At 50.1% G+C, this 12,668-nt stretch overlaps 1 protein-coding gene across 2 annotated transcripts in view; it reads left to right on the top strand.

Annotated features, from left to right (window-relative positions):
• LOC125706632 (transcription initiation factor TFIID subunit 4-like) overlaps positions 1 to 12,668 on the top strand; it is a 50,155-nt gene that overhangs the window by 3,946 nt on the left and 33,541 nt on the right. Inside the window, exons 2-8 of one of the 2 annotated variants that reach the window (XM_048973386.1) lie at positions 1,665 to 1,885; positions 6,146 to 6,343; positions 6,660 to 6,782; positions 8,094 to 8,183; positions 9,312 to 9,533; positions 10,722 to 10,800; positions 11,818 to 11,932. In XM_048973386.1, coding sequence (XP_048829343.1) covers positions 1,665 to 1,885; positions 6,146 to 6,343; positions 6,660 to 6,782; positions 8,094 to 8,183; positions 9,312 to 9,533; positions 10,722 to 10,800; positions 11,818 to 11,932 — 1,048 coding nt within the window. The remainder of the gene's footprint in view (positions 1 to 1,664; positions 1,886 to 6,145; positions 6,344 to 6,659; positions 6,783 to 8,093; positions 8,184 to 9,311; positions 9,534 to 10,721; positions 10,801 to 11,817; positions 11,933 to 12,668) is intronic. The other variant, XM_048973387.1, reaches the window with a different exon arrangement.

Genomic DNA, 12,668 nt, shown 5'->3' with positions numbered 1-12,668 from the left:
GAGGTCTCTGGTGCTTCCCCAATAGGTCTCGGTGGGCATCTGTTCGGTGGGAAAATAACAGAAAATCATCATTTGGCAAGTGTTGTGTGTGAGTGGAGTAATGCCGCGCACGGCCCGGCCCGGCCCGGCAGCGTGGGCCGTGAGTCCTGTCAGAGCAGCGTTGGTTAATGTGCCGTATGCTTCTTGTTTGGAGAGGCCTGTCAGCTTTGGTATCCTCCTCGCCTATCGTATTAATGTAAAGCTTATTTGTTTTGCTTTCCCTCCATTTGGGTGGTTTTAAAGTGCTCTGTAATCCATTTCTTAAACTCTGATTTAAGTATGTATACTGTTTAAGGGAAAAAATGTTCAGATAACTGACAAGTGTTTTCCCTACTAGGTGAGGCATTGTTGCCACTTGCTGGCAGGCTGACGGTGATTTTGGGGGCAAAATATCTTGCTTACGTCTCAGCTCTTCCTGCTGGTTGCTGTCTGACTGTGTTTGTATCTGGATTTGTGGATGCCGAGGCCCAAAACAGCTATAACAACCTGCCGCTGTTCCTGCTTACACGTAGTTATCGTGACCGTGAAATAATCCCTAATTATACCAGTGGTTTCCCATGGTGCCCTGTTGCACGTTTTACGAATATTGTTTAAGCGACCCATTTTTTAAAAGTCATCCTGAAGGAACTAGAAAGTTGTGTGGGGCTTAAATCTCAGTGACTTCTCAAGGTTTGGGAAAGCCAATAAACCTTAAACAAGTGGTAGCAATGTAAAATGTTTAGAAGCTGCTGAAAATTTTGGTGTGAATCTGGGCAGTTGTTAACTGATTTCATTTGTTTTTGCATTTGGAAAACTGTTCTCCTCCAAAACAAGGCAGGATAATAGGCATTAGCATAACTGTTTATGGTGTTTCTGGGTGTGGATGCACAGTTGGTATAGTTTTGTGTAAAACCCATCCCTTTTCATCCCCCTATCTTCATTGCAGCATTTTTAAGGCAGTACAAGCTAGGATTCCCCAATGGCAAATGGGTGTTGGAAATGGAGGTGCTTTTATTTGCACAGCTCAGTGTTGATGTTCACTGTTGCCGTATGGGGAAGCAGTTGCTTTTTACTATTGCTATGTCTGACTACCAACGTATGAAAAGTAAAAGTTCAGTCTGTCTGACTTTTAGACTTCTTTCCAGTGAGCCAAAAGGCTCTTTGTGACACAGTAATATGGAGGATGTTGGGATTCCACTCACCACCATTATTTAGAATGATGTGAAATACTGACATACCTGATCAGCTGCTGTGTTGTTGGGTTAACACACCGACCCTGTAGGCTGAGTGACCCTGGACAGTGAATTCCACTGAGAAAACTGCAGTCACAGGTGAAAATAAGGGGAAGGTCCACCAAAAGTCCCCTGTGAGGTTCAGAAGCACGTGTTTCTAGCAGATGATTGATGTTCCTTCTGGCTGCTGAAGCTGTGAGATCTGTGACAGCATGTGATCACAGCATGTCAGCAGCCTTTTGAACGCCAGGCAGCCCTGGCTTGCTCGTGATCTGCAGTTCTTTCTCCATCAGACTGCGCCATCTCTTCTGTACGCATTCCTCAGGTGCCGCCTGTGCTTTTGGAGGTTACCCACCTTTGATCATGCCGTGACACTTCTGACGGGTCCTGCTTTGACTCTTCTCTTTGTCCTAGGCATGGTGTTGGTACGTACTGAGATGGGGCAGCTGGTGATGGTTCCTCAGCAGGCTCTAGCTCAAGCTCAAGCTCAGGCCCAGGCCCAGGCCCAGGCTCAGGCCCAGGCCCAGGCTCAGGCTCAGGCTCAAGCCCAGGCTCAGGGTCAGGCTCACAACAGTATCTCTCCTCGACCTGTGACCCCCACGACTGCAACGACCTTCAGAGTGGCCACCACACAGGTATGCCCTGCCGTGCCCCTGCTTTACCACTCGGTCCCAGCAGATGGAGCATCTTTATGCTCAGCATCTTAGTATCTAAGTAACTGGTGCAACTTCACTACACTACAAAGCAATGCTTATTTGTAGTGTCCATGTCAAAATCTTAATACACTGTTCTATTAAAGTCAAACAGCTATTAAGAATTTCTAGCTGACATTCCCAGTACTTCACTTTATCCCTCAAATCACCCAGTCTCTCCTCCCCCCCATTATTCATAAGCCAGAACTGCCGTGTCTTTAGGAGGGACTTCTGATGCACTCCTGTCCTTCATCCCTGCTTCTTTTGTGGCTCCCGGTTCCCTGGTGGTCGGCGGTTCTGCAACCCTGATTCTCGTCTGGCTGCCCTGACTACCCCTGCCTTTCATGTGCAGCGATGTTGTGATCAGCTTTCAGCCTCACATAGCCCTTTATCTGTGATGATCTTTGACAAGGCCTGGGTTGAGGTCCAGTCATGTGTTCGTTTGCCTTCAGGTGGTCAAATTTTGTCCTCTCATTGCCAGATTAATCAGAAACTGGTATTTTTTATTGTTTTATTTCATCCAGTTTATATTTTACTTCACATTTTGTTTGTTTCTTTTTTTTTTTTTTGAAACATGAGAAATTGCTTTTAGTGAACAGTATTTGAATAGCTTCTGATTGGCTCTTTTGGAGGGAGGAGCCTTCGGCCCCTTGGCCACCCTGCGAGTCCTAGAGCTGCAAAGTTGTTTTTAAACTCTTTAGTATAAACCTTGGTGTTGATACCCTGAATTGTAATGTTCTCTCTCTCTTTCTCTCTAACTGGAAATACTGGCAAAGTGGCCTAATTCCCAAGGACAAACTAAAGAATAGGACTTTCAGGGCTAGTCAGTCAGAAATTCATCTGTCTATGTGTAATTAAATTACGACCCGATTCACCCGATTTTCATTATCATCCAGGCCGCGCTTTTGTTTTCTGTTAAATAAAGAGCATTTTCTCTGTCACGGGAGCTAGTCTCTCCCTCCAAATGGGTTCCAGAGGGCAGGGTTTCAGTGGGCCTCCTCCTGGGGAATTTCTGCCCCCTTAGTGGAGAGGGACAGCCCCCACTGCACTCTCTTATAGCATACTCTGCCTGGGGCTCGATGTATGGTGTACAGGCCATTTCAGACAGGAGATTAAGTGAGCGTCGGGTTGGGAACCAGGTGAAATCAAGGCTGCATAAGAGAGCCACACGCCTCCATAGCACCCCCCCCCCCCGCACTTTTATCTTTTATCTGTGCACATTCCAAACAACTTGCAGTGCACCCCCCCCCCCAAATTGTGGTGTTTTGGATACTTTAACAGAACTGCATTGCTATTTATAATTTTGCAAAATCAGATCAATAAAAACGTTTCTTAGTGTTACTGATGTCCATGTGGAAACCAGCCTTTTTGTGAGAGGAGTTTGTTGCTGCTTTGTGTGCCCTGATCAGCCACCACCACATAGGCTTCACCTCTGGCCCCCTTCCAGCATGTAAATGATCTGCCACTTTCCTGTCAGGATCTACAGTAGTTCTCCATATCATCATCAGGCAGAGAGGCTTGTCGGGTAGATCCATGTGTGCATTGAGGTACAAAGAGGCTGTCAAACATAAGTACCTTCTTCTCTGAAAGTGCTGCCCAACATCTAAGTATGGGGGGAGCTCTTATACTAGCTGGTTACCTAAGCTCGCAGCATTCAGGCAGCTGGTGAACTGGGGGGAAGCATTACCTTGAGAGTACATGCCTCCCCCTAGTGGTGTGACTCATCGCCCACATCAGCTCCACCTGCCGCGGCTTACCTGAAGGTAGTGCAACTGTGCTTCTTTTCCGGCGTCACACAATCCCCTGCTTCGAGAAGATCATTATGTACTAATTAGTGGTGAAATTTTGGTTATCCATTGTGGAGCTAAGACCAAATTAGTCCCAGTTTGCAGTTTAACACATGAAAACCTCAGATCGCTGGAGTACCTCCGGGTCTCTAATTCTCCTGAGCTTGAAGTTTACAGCCTCACAGGTTCTGTGTCTTGCTGCGCTGAGTGCAATTTTTGGTGTACGCCTGTGTTGCCCACTAGAGGGCAGCAGACTGGCTTTTTTTCCATACTATTCCAGAATGCGATCCAGGGATGTGCTAGGAAAAGCAGAGAGCCTTTACATGTCTCTGTTTTGGCTCTTTGCCATGCAGGGTACCATGACAAACAATGGCCAAATCGCCTTTGTCTTTTATAGCTCCTGAAGAGCTCATTAAATCAGGCTCTTCCTGTGTGTACGCTTTTGTCCCTGTTAATTTGTGTAGACTTATCATGTTGCATCTCTTCTGTGTAATACAGGTTGGGTATAATACAGAGCTGCAATGTAATGCAGCACCATTCGTTATTTCGACCATCCGTTTAGTCAGTACAGACAGTAGTGCTGACCGTCCTGCTGTCAGACAAAAGAGCAAAAGTAGTACAGACACGCCTCAACTGCACAAAACAGTCTTGGTTACCCCTGTCCCCTTTGGGCGCCAAAGCTTGGCTTTAGTTTAGTTTAGTTGCAGCCCAGCTTTGTGAGAAATCCATAACAGTGAGATTCAGTGAGCCTTGGTGCCCTGTGTTGTCACAGTATCGTCACCCCTTTGTCACACAGGTGCTGGAGGCCACCTGTGTGCTCCATTGGGCACGTCCCTAGGGCCCCGACATTCTCTCTGCTCTTTAGGCCTCTCACACAACTCTCCTGAGCAAGCTGGCGTGCTGCCAGGCAGAGAGAGAGAGCGTCTTGCGGTGTCCCTGCTCTCCCCCCCTCCCTCCGTCCCCCTCAATAAAGACCTTTAACACAGATTTAACACAAATGAATTTGTCTGCTGGGAAAAGCTAATGGGGTACTAGCTGTCGACGAAGGGCCTGGTCGTGATTGGCGTGTGTGCCCGACGGCCTGTGCCCGGCCCGGTCCCTCCCCCTACTGTCCCCTCTCCTCCTCCTTTATCGCTTCTGCCCTGCTGTCCCCTATCCTCCTCCTTTATCGCTCCTCCCCCTGCTGTCCCCTCTCCTCCTCCTTTATCGCTCCTCCCCCTGCTGTCCCCTCTCCTCCTCCTTTATCACTCCTCCCCCTGCTGTCCCCTCTCCTCCTCCTTTATCGCTCCTCCCCCTGCTGTCCCCTCTCCTCCTACTTCACCGCTCCTCCCCCTGCTGTCCCCTCTCCTCCTCCTTTATCGCTCCTCCCCCTGCTGTCCCCTCTCCTCCTACTTTATCGCTCCTCCCCCTGCTGTCCCCTCTCCTCCTACTTTATCGCTCCTCCCCCTGCTGTCTCCTCTCCTCCTCCTTTTTCGCTCCTCCCCCTGCTGTCTCCTCTCCTCCTCCTTTATCGCTCCTCCCCCTGCTGTCCCCTCTCCTCCTCCTTTATCGCTCCTCCCCCTGCTGTCCCCTCTCCTCCTTCACCGCTCCTCCCCCTGCTGTCCCCTCTCCTGCTCTTTTATCGCTCCTCCCCCTGCTGTCCCCTCTCCTCCTCCTTTATCGCTCCTCCCCCTGCTGTCCCCTCTCCTCCTCCTTTATCGCTCCTCCCCCTGCTGTCCCCTCTCCTCCTACTTCACCGCTCCTCCCCCTGCTGTCCCCTCTCCTCCTCCTTTATCGCTCCTCCCCCTGTTGTCCCCTCTCCTTCTCCTTCACCGCTCCTCCCCCTGCTGTTCCCTCTCCTCCTCCTTTATCGCTCCTCCCCCTGCTGTCTCCTCTCCTCCTCCTTTATCGCTCCTCCCCCTGCTGTCTCCTCTCCTCCTCCTTTATCGCTCCTCCCCCTGCTGTCTCCTCTCCTCCTCCTTTATCGCTCCTCCCCCTGCTGTCCCCTCTCCTCCTCCTTCACCGCTCCTCCCCCTGCTGTCCCCTCTCCTGCTCCTTCATCGCTCCTCCCCCTGCTGTCCCCTCTCCTGCTCCTTTATCGCTCCTCCGTCTGCTGTCCCCTCTCCTCCTTCTTCACCGTTCCTCCGTCTGCTGTCCCCTCTCCTCCTCCTTTATCGCTCCTCCGTCTGCTGTCCCCTCTCCTCCTTCTTCACCGCTCCTCCGTCTGCTGTCCTGCCCCTCTCTACCATTGTCCCCTGCAGCCCCCCCCCCTCCCCCAACCCCCGTTAATCCCTGCTTCCATTATAGACTGGCATGTCATGCTGGTGGTGGCATCGGCACTTGCTCAGGGTGCTCGCTGCTTTTTGGTGTTCTCTATGGCTTCCTGCCCTGAAAGCCTAACGTCTTTGGTGTCTCTGTCTACTCCTCGCTCTTCTAGAAGGCGACCGTGACCGCTGGTCCTTCAGCAGCCACCGTGACCGTGACAGCTACGCAGCAGCCCACCACTGTCATCGCGGGAGGGCAGACCGTTGTGCAGGCCCAGCCACAGCCTGCCGTGCAGCCGGCACCACCTGCGCAGACTGCCCCCCTAGCTGTCCCTGTAAGCCCAGCCGCGGGGGCTCCGGTGGTGTCCCAGGTCTGTGGGCCCTGTGCTGTGCTGTTCTCTCTCTCTCTCTCTCTCTCTCTCTCTCTCTCTCTCTCTCTCTCTCTCTCTCTCTCTCTGTCTCTCTCTGTCTCTCTCTCTCACACAAAACAGCACACAGATGATCCACCATCTTTCACCTCATTGTTTCAAGTTACTCTGCTACTCTTGGGCCCATCCGAAAGTACCTATGTGACATCGTCATGGCAGGCACTGGTATCTCCGGCGCTGTTGTAACAGTGGCGAAAATAAAAGTACCAGACCTTCTGCTGAAACCTGGCTGACTGTTAACATGCCCCCTTGACTCTAGGAGATGCAGGAAAATGTGAAGAAGTGCAAGAACTTCCTGGCCACACTGATCAAGCTGGCGTCCCACAACTCGCCCTCTCCAGAAACCTCCAGGAATGTCAAAGCGCTGGTCCAGGATCTTCTGGTAAGTCCAGATCCTGAGTCACATCATCCCTCATTAGTAGGGATTAAATTGCCACCCATTATTGTGTGTGTGTCATCTATGTTGAACGGTGGGGGTGGGGTGGGGGGGGGGTGGACAAAATAATAGTAATAGAGATGTCTAGGACTTAAGGAGTAGGGCCCCCCTTCAGAGCAGTTTACTTCCTTCTAATGCTGCTATACAAAAATATCCTAAACTGTGTGTAGTAGGGCACAGGACCAATCCTGCGGAAGAACATCCCACTTCGCAGTCCGAGCTTCAGAACTTCATGTAGGACCAAGGATATTTAGATCTGGTAATTGCAGAGGCAATGGGAAGCATTTGACGTCGTCCTGGTGGTCATGTAATCACTCTTGTATTTGTTTAGCAGTGTGTATGGAGGCATTATCTTATAGGACCATCATGAGGAAGCAGCCTTTGTGGCTTGGGGTGCACTTGTTCCTGTAACATGACCACATATTCATTACACAAGCACAGAAACTAACTGACCTATTGACTCCCAGAAGATGGCTGATCGTACCAACAGGCATTGCTTGAATCCTTTTTGCTTTCCCGAAACGTAACCCTATTCGGATATAAGAAAAAGAATGGATGCCGACTACTAGACTTTGATGCTGTCTTGGCTGCTCAGGGGTCCTAGTTTTGGCCTCCTTAAACCAGGATATGCATCTCTGTGAATCAGCCTGGGGCACAAGCCATTTCCAGACGGTGGCTCTGCCGTAAATCCCGGCTTTGATGTTCACCAGAAACGGTTTTTGGCACTGGGTCACAGAGGTGCTGCTTCAGTTCTGTGGTAATTTTTGAGGTCATACTTTTGTGGTGTTCAGCAGCTGCCTTTAGTATTTCTCTTTCCCTTTCCATGAACTTGTGGCTACTGTCCTCCTTTACTGATTCCATTTGTCTGCGTCACTCATATTTTCTCATGGCTCGGGTGGTTTGGCCTTTGTTCCTCTGATCAGAAGGTCTCCAGTTCAAGCCCTGGCGTTGGCAGAATAGACACATTCCTGTCGGAAAAATTCCATTGAGCATGCTGCAGCATTACAGGGTACCTGTACTCATACTGGTGCTAATGGTAAATAAAGGATATTATTGATATACGTTTGGCATCTTTTGCGGCACAATGTGCCTGGTATCCAGTAGATGGCAGTAAGTGGCTGTCACTTCTTTCACTAAAATGCTACAATGGTAATCTATAGTCACCCTTTAATAAATTTTCTGCACTGGATCTTAGTTCCCAACATGCATTAATGACACCAAATGATGTGTTTTTTTTATCCTTCTAATTTCTTACAGGACGCCAAGATTGAACCTGAGGAGTTCACTAGCCGGCTGCAGTCTGAGCTGAAGTCATCCCCCCAGCCATACCTGGTGCCCTTCCTCAAGGTGCGTGCCCCCCACCTCCTTTCCCCCTCTCCCCACCCGCAGGTGGTCTGCTGCCATCCCACCGTTGGCTTGTTTCCGTGGAAACGCGGCCAATGCAGAGCCAGTCCCTTACCTTTTGGATCATCCTTAAATCTCAGTGGTTAATGACTCAGTTCAGCCAGACAAACAGCATCGTTATAGAACATGATTTCCTTTGTTTCCTTCGTGATTAAAAAATTACTTTATTAGGACTACGGCCATCAAATATTTTGATATAATTTTTTGCCTCTGCATTATTCTTTTTATAATTATTAAAGACTCAATCATATCTTTACCCATGGGTAAAACGGTCTTTAATAAAGTGATATTTCAGGGATCATCTGCCTTTCCATACACGGACAAAGATGTCCGTGGCAAGGCTTGGCCGTGTGTGTGGTGAAATTCATGTAGGTTGCATTTTTGAATAGCCATATCCGTGGTAAACAGTTGCATTTTGATCAAAATCGGAATTCAGTAGGGTTCTGATGACTCTGTTCCCCATTCTGGTCCTCAAGCACCTGCTAACAGTCTATGTTTTTGCTCCCACAACTCGGAGCTGTTTTGGCAGGGACCTGGGAGGGAGCAAAAACGTGCACCGTTTGTGGGCCCAGGGTTGGGAAACACTGGCTGCTCTGGGATTGTCCTGTTTAATATGTTCTTTCCTGCATGGCCTAACGTTGTGCCATCATGTGTATTCCACATGACCATACTGTACATATGTGAGAACATGCCAGCTCTCCAGCTGTTTCGGCTACCAGCAGCTAGCTTGAGTTTTTTCGTCTTCCCCACCCATTTTCTCCTCTGTTTTAATAGCCACGCCCCTAAGTGTCGCTGTTGCAACTCTGTGTTAAGAATACGGACCAAAATGGAAAGTTCTGTAATTCTCTCTCATTTGTAGAAGTGTCCGAGTAACCCCTACAGATCATTCCAATGCATGTTTCTCTTTTTTTTCCTGAATTATGAACTTTTTTTTGCATATCCCTCTAAATTGTTTTAAAAATCTGATTAAATATGCAGTTGCGTTTGCTTGCAGGAGGGCTTGATAAAGAGGCCGTAGGTTATGTAAAAGGCTAATTTCTCTCCTTTGTCTGAAACCCGCCCCCCCAACAGAAAAGCCTCCCGGCCCTGAGGCTCTCACTCCTTAATAGCCAGCAGTCGCTGACGCAGCCCCCGCAGGTGAAGCCCGGTGTGGGGGGCGTGCCCACCCCTGCCCCTGTGCCTGCCAGCACTGTTCCCACAATCATCGCGGGGCCCACCGTCAGGGTGCGCACCCCTAACAGCAATGCAGTATCTACCATCCTGCCTGGGGCCCACGGAGTCACGGCTACTATGGTGAGTCCTCCCCCGACCTGGACATTACACAGCTCAGTAGGTTGAACCACCATTGCCTGCCTCTTACATCACGCCTAATTGTTTAGCTGATGCTTTTGCCTCTATAAGTGTCCCAGTTTCCCCAGTTCGATTCAGTTGATTTTCATATAGCGCCTATCACAAGAGTTACTTGACAAAGTGACAAACTGAGGAGAGAAACCAAAAATACCCGAATAGGGAAAATAAGAAAAGCAAAGTTTAAACCATCAGAGGTCATAGGTCACGCCATCGAAGTGTCAGTTCTCTGTGCGAGTCGCAGGACCGTTGGCTGCAGCCAAAATGGCGCAGATTATAAATTGTGTCTGTGATGTTCCTTTTTTACTGGACTTGCTCAGATTAAGCGACTTGACAAATGTTGTGATCCCTGAGATTTTAAGGAGGACTGTCCATCTGTCACTGCTCCTGCCGCGGCCCAGTGGGGTGAGGGGAGTGTAGAGCTGCTCGTCCAGCCAGCCGTGCCGCACTGGGGCCTCCTCGGAGATCCTCCTCCTCGGAGATCATCCTCCTTGGAGCAGCTCATTTAGAGGACATGAGCACATACACCCAGCTGAAGCTATAAAAGTAGCCTCATCTCAGGGTCCGGTCATTTCTTGCATTCATCCATTCGTCCAGTGACTTGTGTTGGTTCCAGAGGCCTTTAGCCCATCCCAGGCAGCACTGGGCACCAGGCTGGGCTTCACCTTGCACAGGATACCAGTCCATCAGAGGCACAGATACGTGCACGATCCCGCAAGTATTCATGCACTAAGGGTAGTTTAGTGACATCAGCTATCTTAACTGTGCCTCTTTGGTCCCTTGGAGGAAACTGAAGTACCCAGCAGAAAACCACATGACATGAGAACAGAATGCTAACTCCACGCACACAGAGCAGAGGCCAGAGTCAAACCCTCAGCCCTGGAGGTGGAAGGCAGCAGTGATGCCCGCTGAGCCGTGGTGCCCCTCCGCTTCTGCAGAGTGTTACCTCCCCTGGGCTTATATGTCAGAGTTTGACAGATTTTAGAATTTCACTATAGACCAAATTAAGAATCTGTAGATCGCCTTCCACTTGTAACGCAGGGTCAGTCCAGGAGGATCTCTGTACCGCCTGTACACAGGGTCCCTGTGGTTCTGGTCATCTGGTCAGGCTACAAGGCTGTGCTCTTCACTTAGGGCTTCAAGAGAGCAGTAGCACCTGGAAGTCAGGTCCGGATGCCCATGGTGATCACGCAGGCACAGGTCCGAGCTCCAGGTAAGGGGCGCCGTCTGTGTGTGGTAGTGGCCAGGGGAGCGTCACACCAGTTAGACAAGGAGCTGAGATCTGGAAAAACTGTGTGTGTGTGTGTGTGTGTGTGTGTGTGTGTGTGTGTGTGTGTGTGTGTGTGGGGGAGGGGGGGGCAGACTTTGTAACTGGTTTGTGTTTGTGTGTGGACTGTGTATCGCATATGTATGTGGGCTATGTAATGTGTGTGCATGAGGTCGCAGTGTGTGGGCTGTGTAACATGTATATGGGCTGTGTAGTGTGTGTGGGGGGGCTGTGATAGGTGTGTGTGTAGTGTGAGGTGTATGTGTGGGCTGTGTGACATGTGGGGGGTGTGTGTGTGTGTGTGGTCTGATAGGTGTGTGTGTGGATTAGCTTTATATTACATTGTGGGGACCAAACGTTCCTCACAATGTAATAAAACCTGTTATTTCGAATTTTTGTTTTGTTTCTTTATTTTTTAACTTTTCAGGTTTCCGCAAAAATATGTGACCGCAGTCGAAAAACATAAGATGCCAAAAGTTTTGTTTGGTTACTTATGGCTAAGGTTAGGGCTGGGTGGGGGTTAAGGTTCTCAGGTTGGGATTAGGGGTTTCCCCATGGAAATCAATGGAGAGTCCCCAGAATGATATGAATACAAACCTGTGTGTGTGTTGCTTCTTCTCCAAGCGCCTAATGGTGCAGGTCTGTAGGTTGCTCTTTGCCCATAAATTGGCATGCGGGGAAACTAAAAATAGTCTGTGCCTGTGGCGAAGGACATGGCTCTTAAAAGCAGGCGCGGACTGACTGGGGCGGCTGCGTCTCCTAGCGATGGGACGCGGTCTGACGCAGAGCTGTACCGGCGGCCCGCTGTGTCTGTATTCAGCCATGAACAGGAGCAGTCAGCGCGGCCCTAGTGCTCACAGGACGCTTTTAGAGGTAGAGTCCCATTTGATGGAAAAGCTGCTGGACGGCCAGTGATAACAGCTCCCCTCTGTTCTTCCCTCGTCCTCTTCTTCCTTCTCCCAGGTGTAGTTGGGAAGGGACCAATAATACCAGCAAGCAAGAGTCCCGCGGGTTTCTCCGCTCAGGTCTCGGCGAATCTAAAAAACAAGCTCAACGATCCCGGAGGCGGTTCTTTCAGGTATAAAACCACACTCTGTACACAAGTGAGCCATAACTGGGGGGGGGCTGTCTTGGGATTGCAGTTGTAGGGCGTGGGCACAAGGGGGCAGCATTTCACCATAATACAGTAAAAGGGCCTCTCTCCCAACGGCAAAGTGCAGGGGAGGCGTGGAGACCTGGCCTGGAAGCCTTCTCTTTGTCATCCCATCCCCGCCCCACTATGCAGAAGCACACTGATTATGACGCGTGCTGGAAAACGATGCACCAGGGGGTCAGAGTGTTAATGATTCAGCACAAGGCCAGGCAGTAATACACTGACTTCACTACCGCCAAAAATGTCCCCCCTCCCCCAACCAAAGGAAAACTGGGAGAATCGGGGTTAATACAGTTAATTTTTGGGGAGGTTTGTTGACTTTTATTTTGACATCCAACACCCTGGCTGTTAAACCCTACCTGGCTTAATGGTGACCAGCAGCGTATGGGTCGTCCTCAATGCAGTCCACCGCAGCCACACAAAGGAGCCCCCGGCAAATGGGAGTGGGTGAGTGATTTGCTGCAGCACCCCCCGCCTCCGCCTCCCAGGTCTGCACTCGCCACCTGGAAGCAAAGAGTATCACGCCATCAAAGACCCCCCCCCCCCCCCCAGCAGAATCGGGACAGAGGGCAGATAGAGTCCATCTCTGGGTCACACTGGCAACTCCTGCAGGGAGACCCCAGGGTTGCAGGTCCTTGTTGATAAATCAGTAAATCTCAAG

The sequence above is a fragment of the Brienomyrus brachyistius genome, chromosome 13 (assembly GCF_023856365.1).
Source record: "Brienomyrus brachyistius isolate T26 chromosome 13, BBRACH_0.4, whole genome shotgun sequence".
NCBI lineage: Eukaryota > Metazoa > Chordata > Actinopteri > Osteoglossiformes > Mormyridae > Brienomyrus > Brienomyrus brachyistius.
The sequence above is the reverse complement of the archived record's forward strand: the minus strand, read 5'-3'. Positions and strand labels throughout refer to the sequence as shown.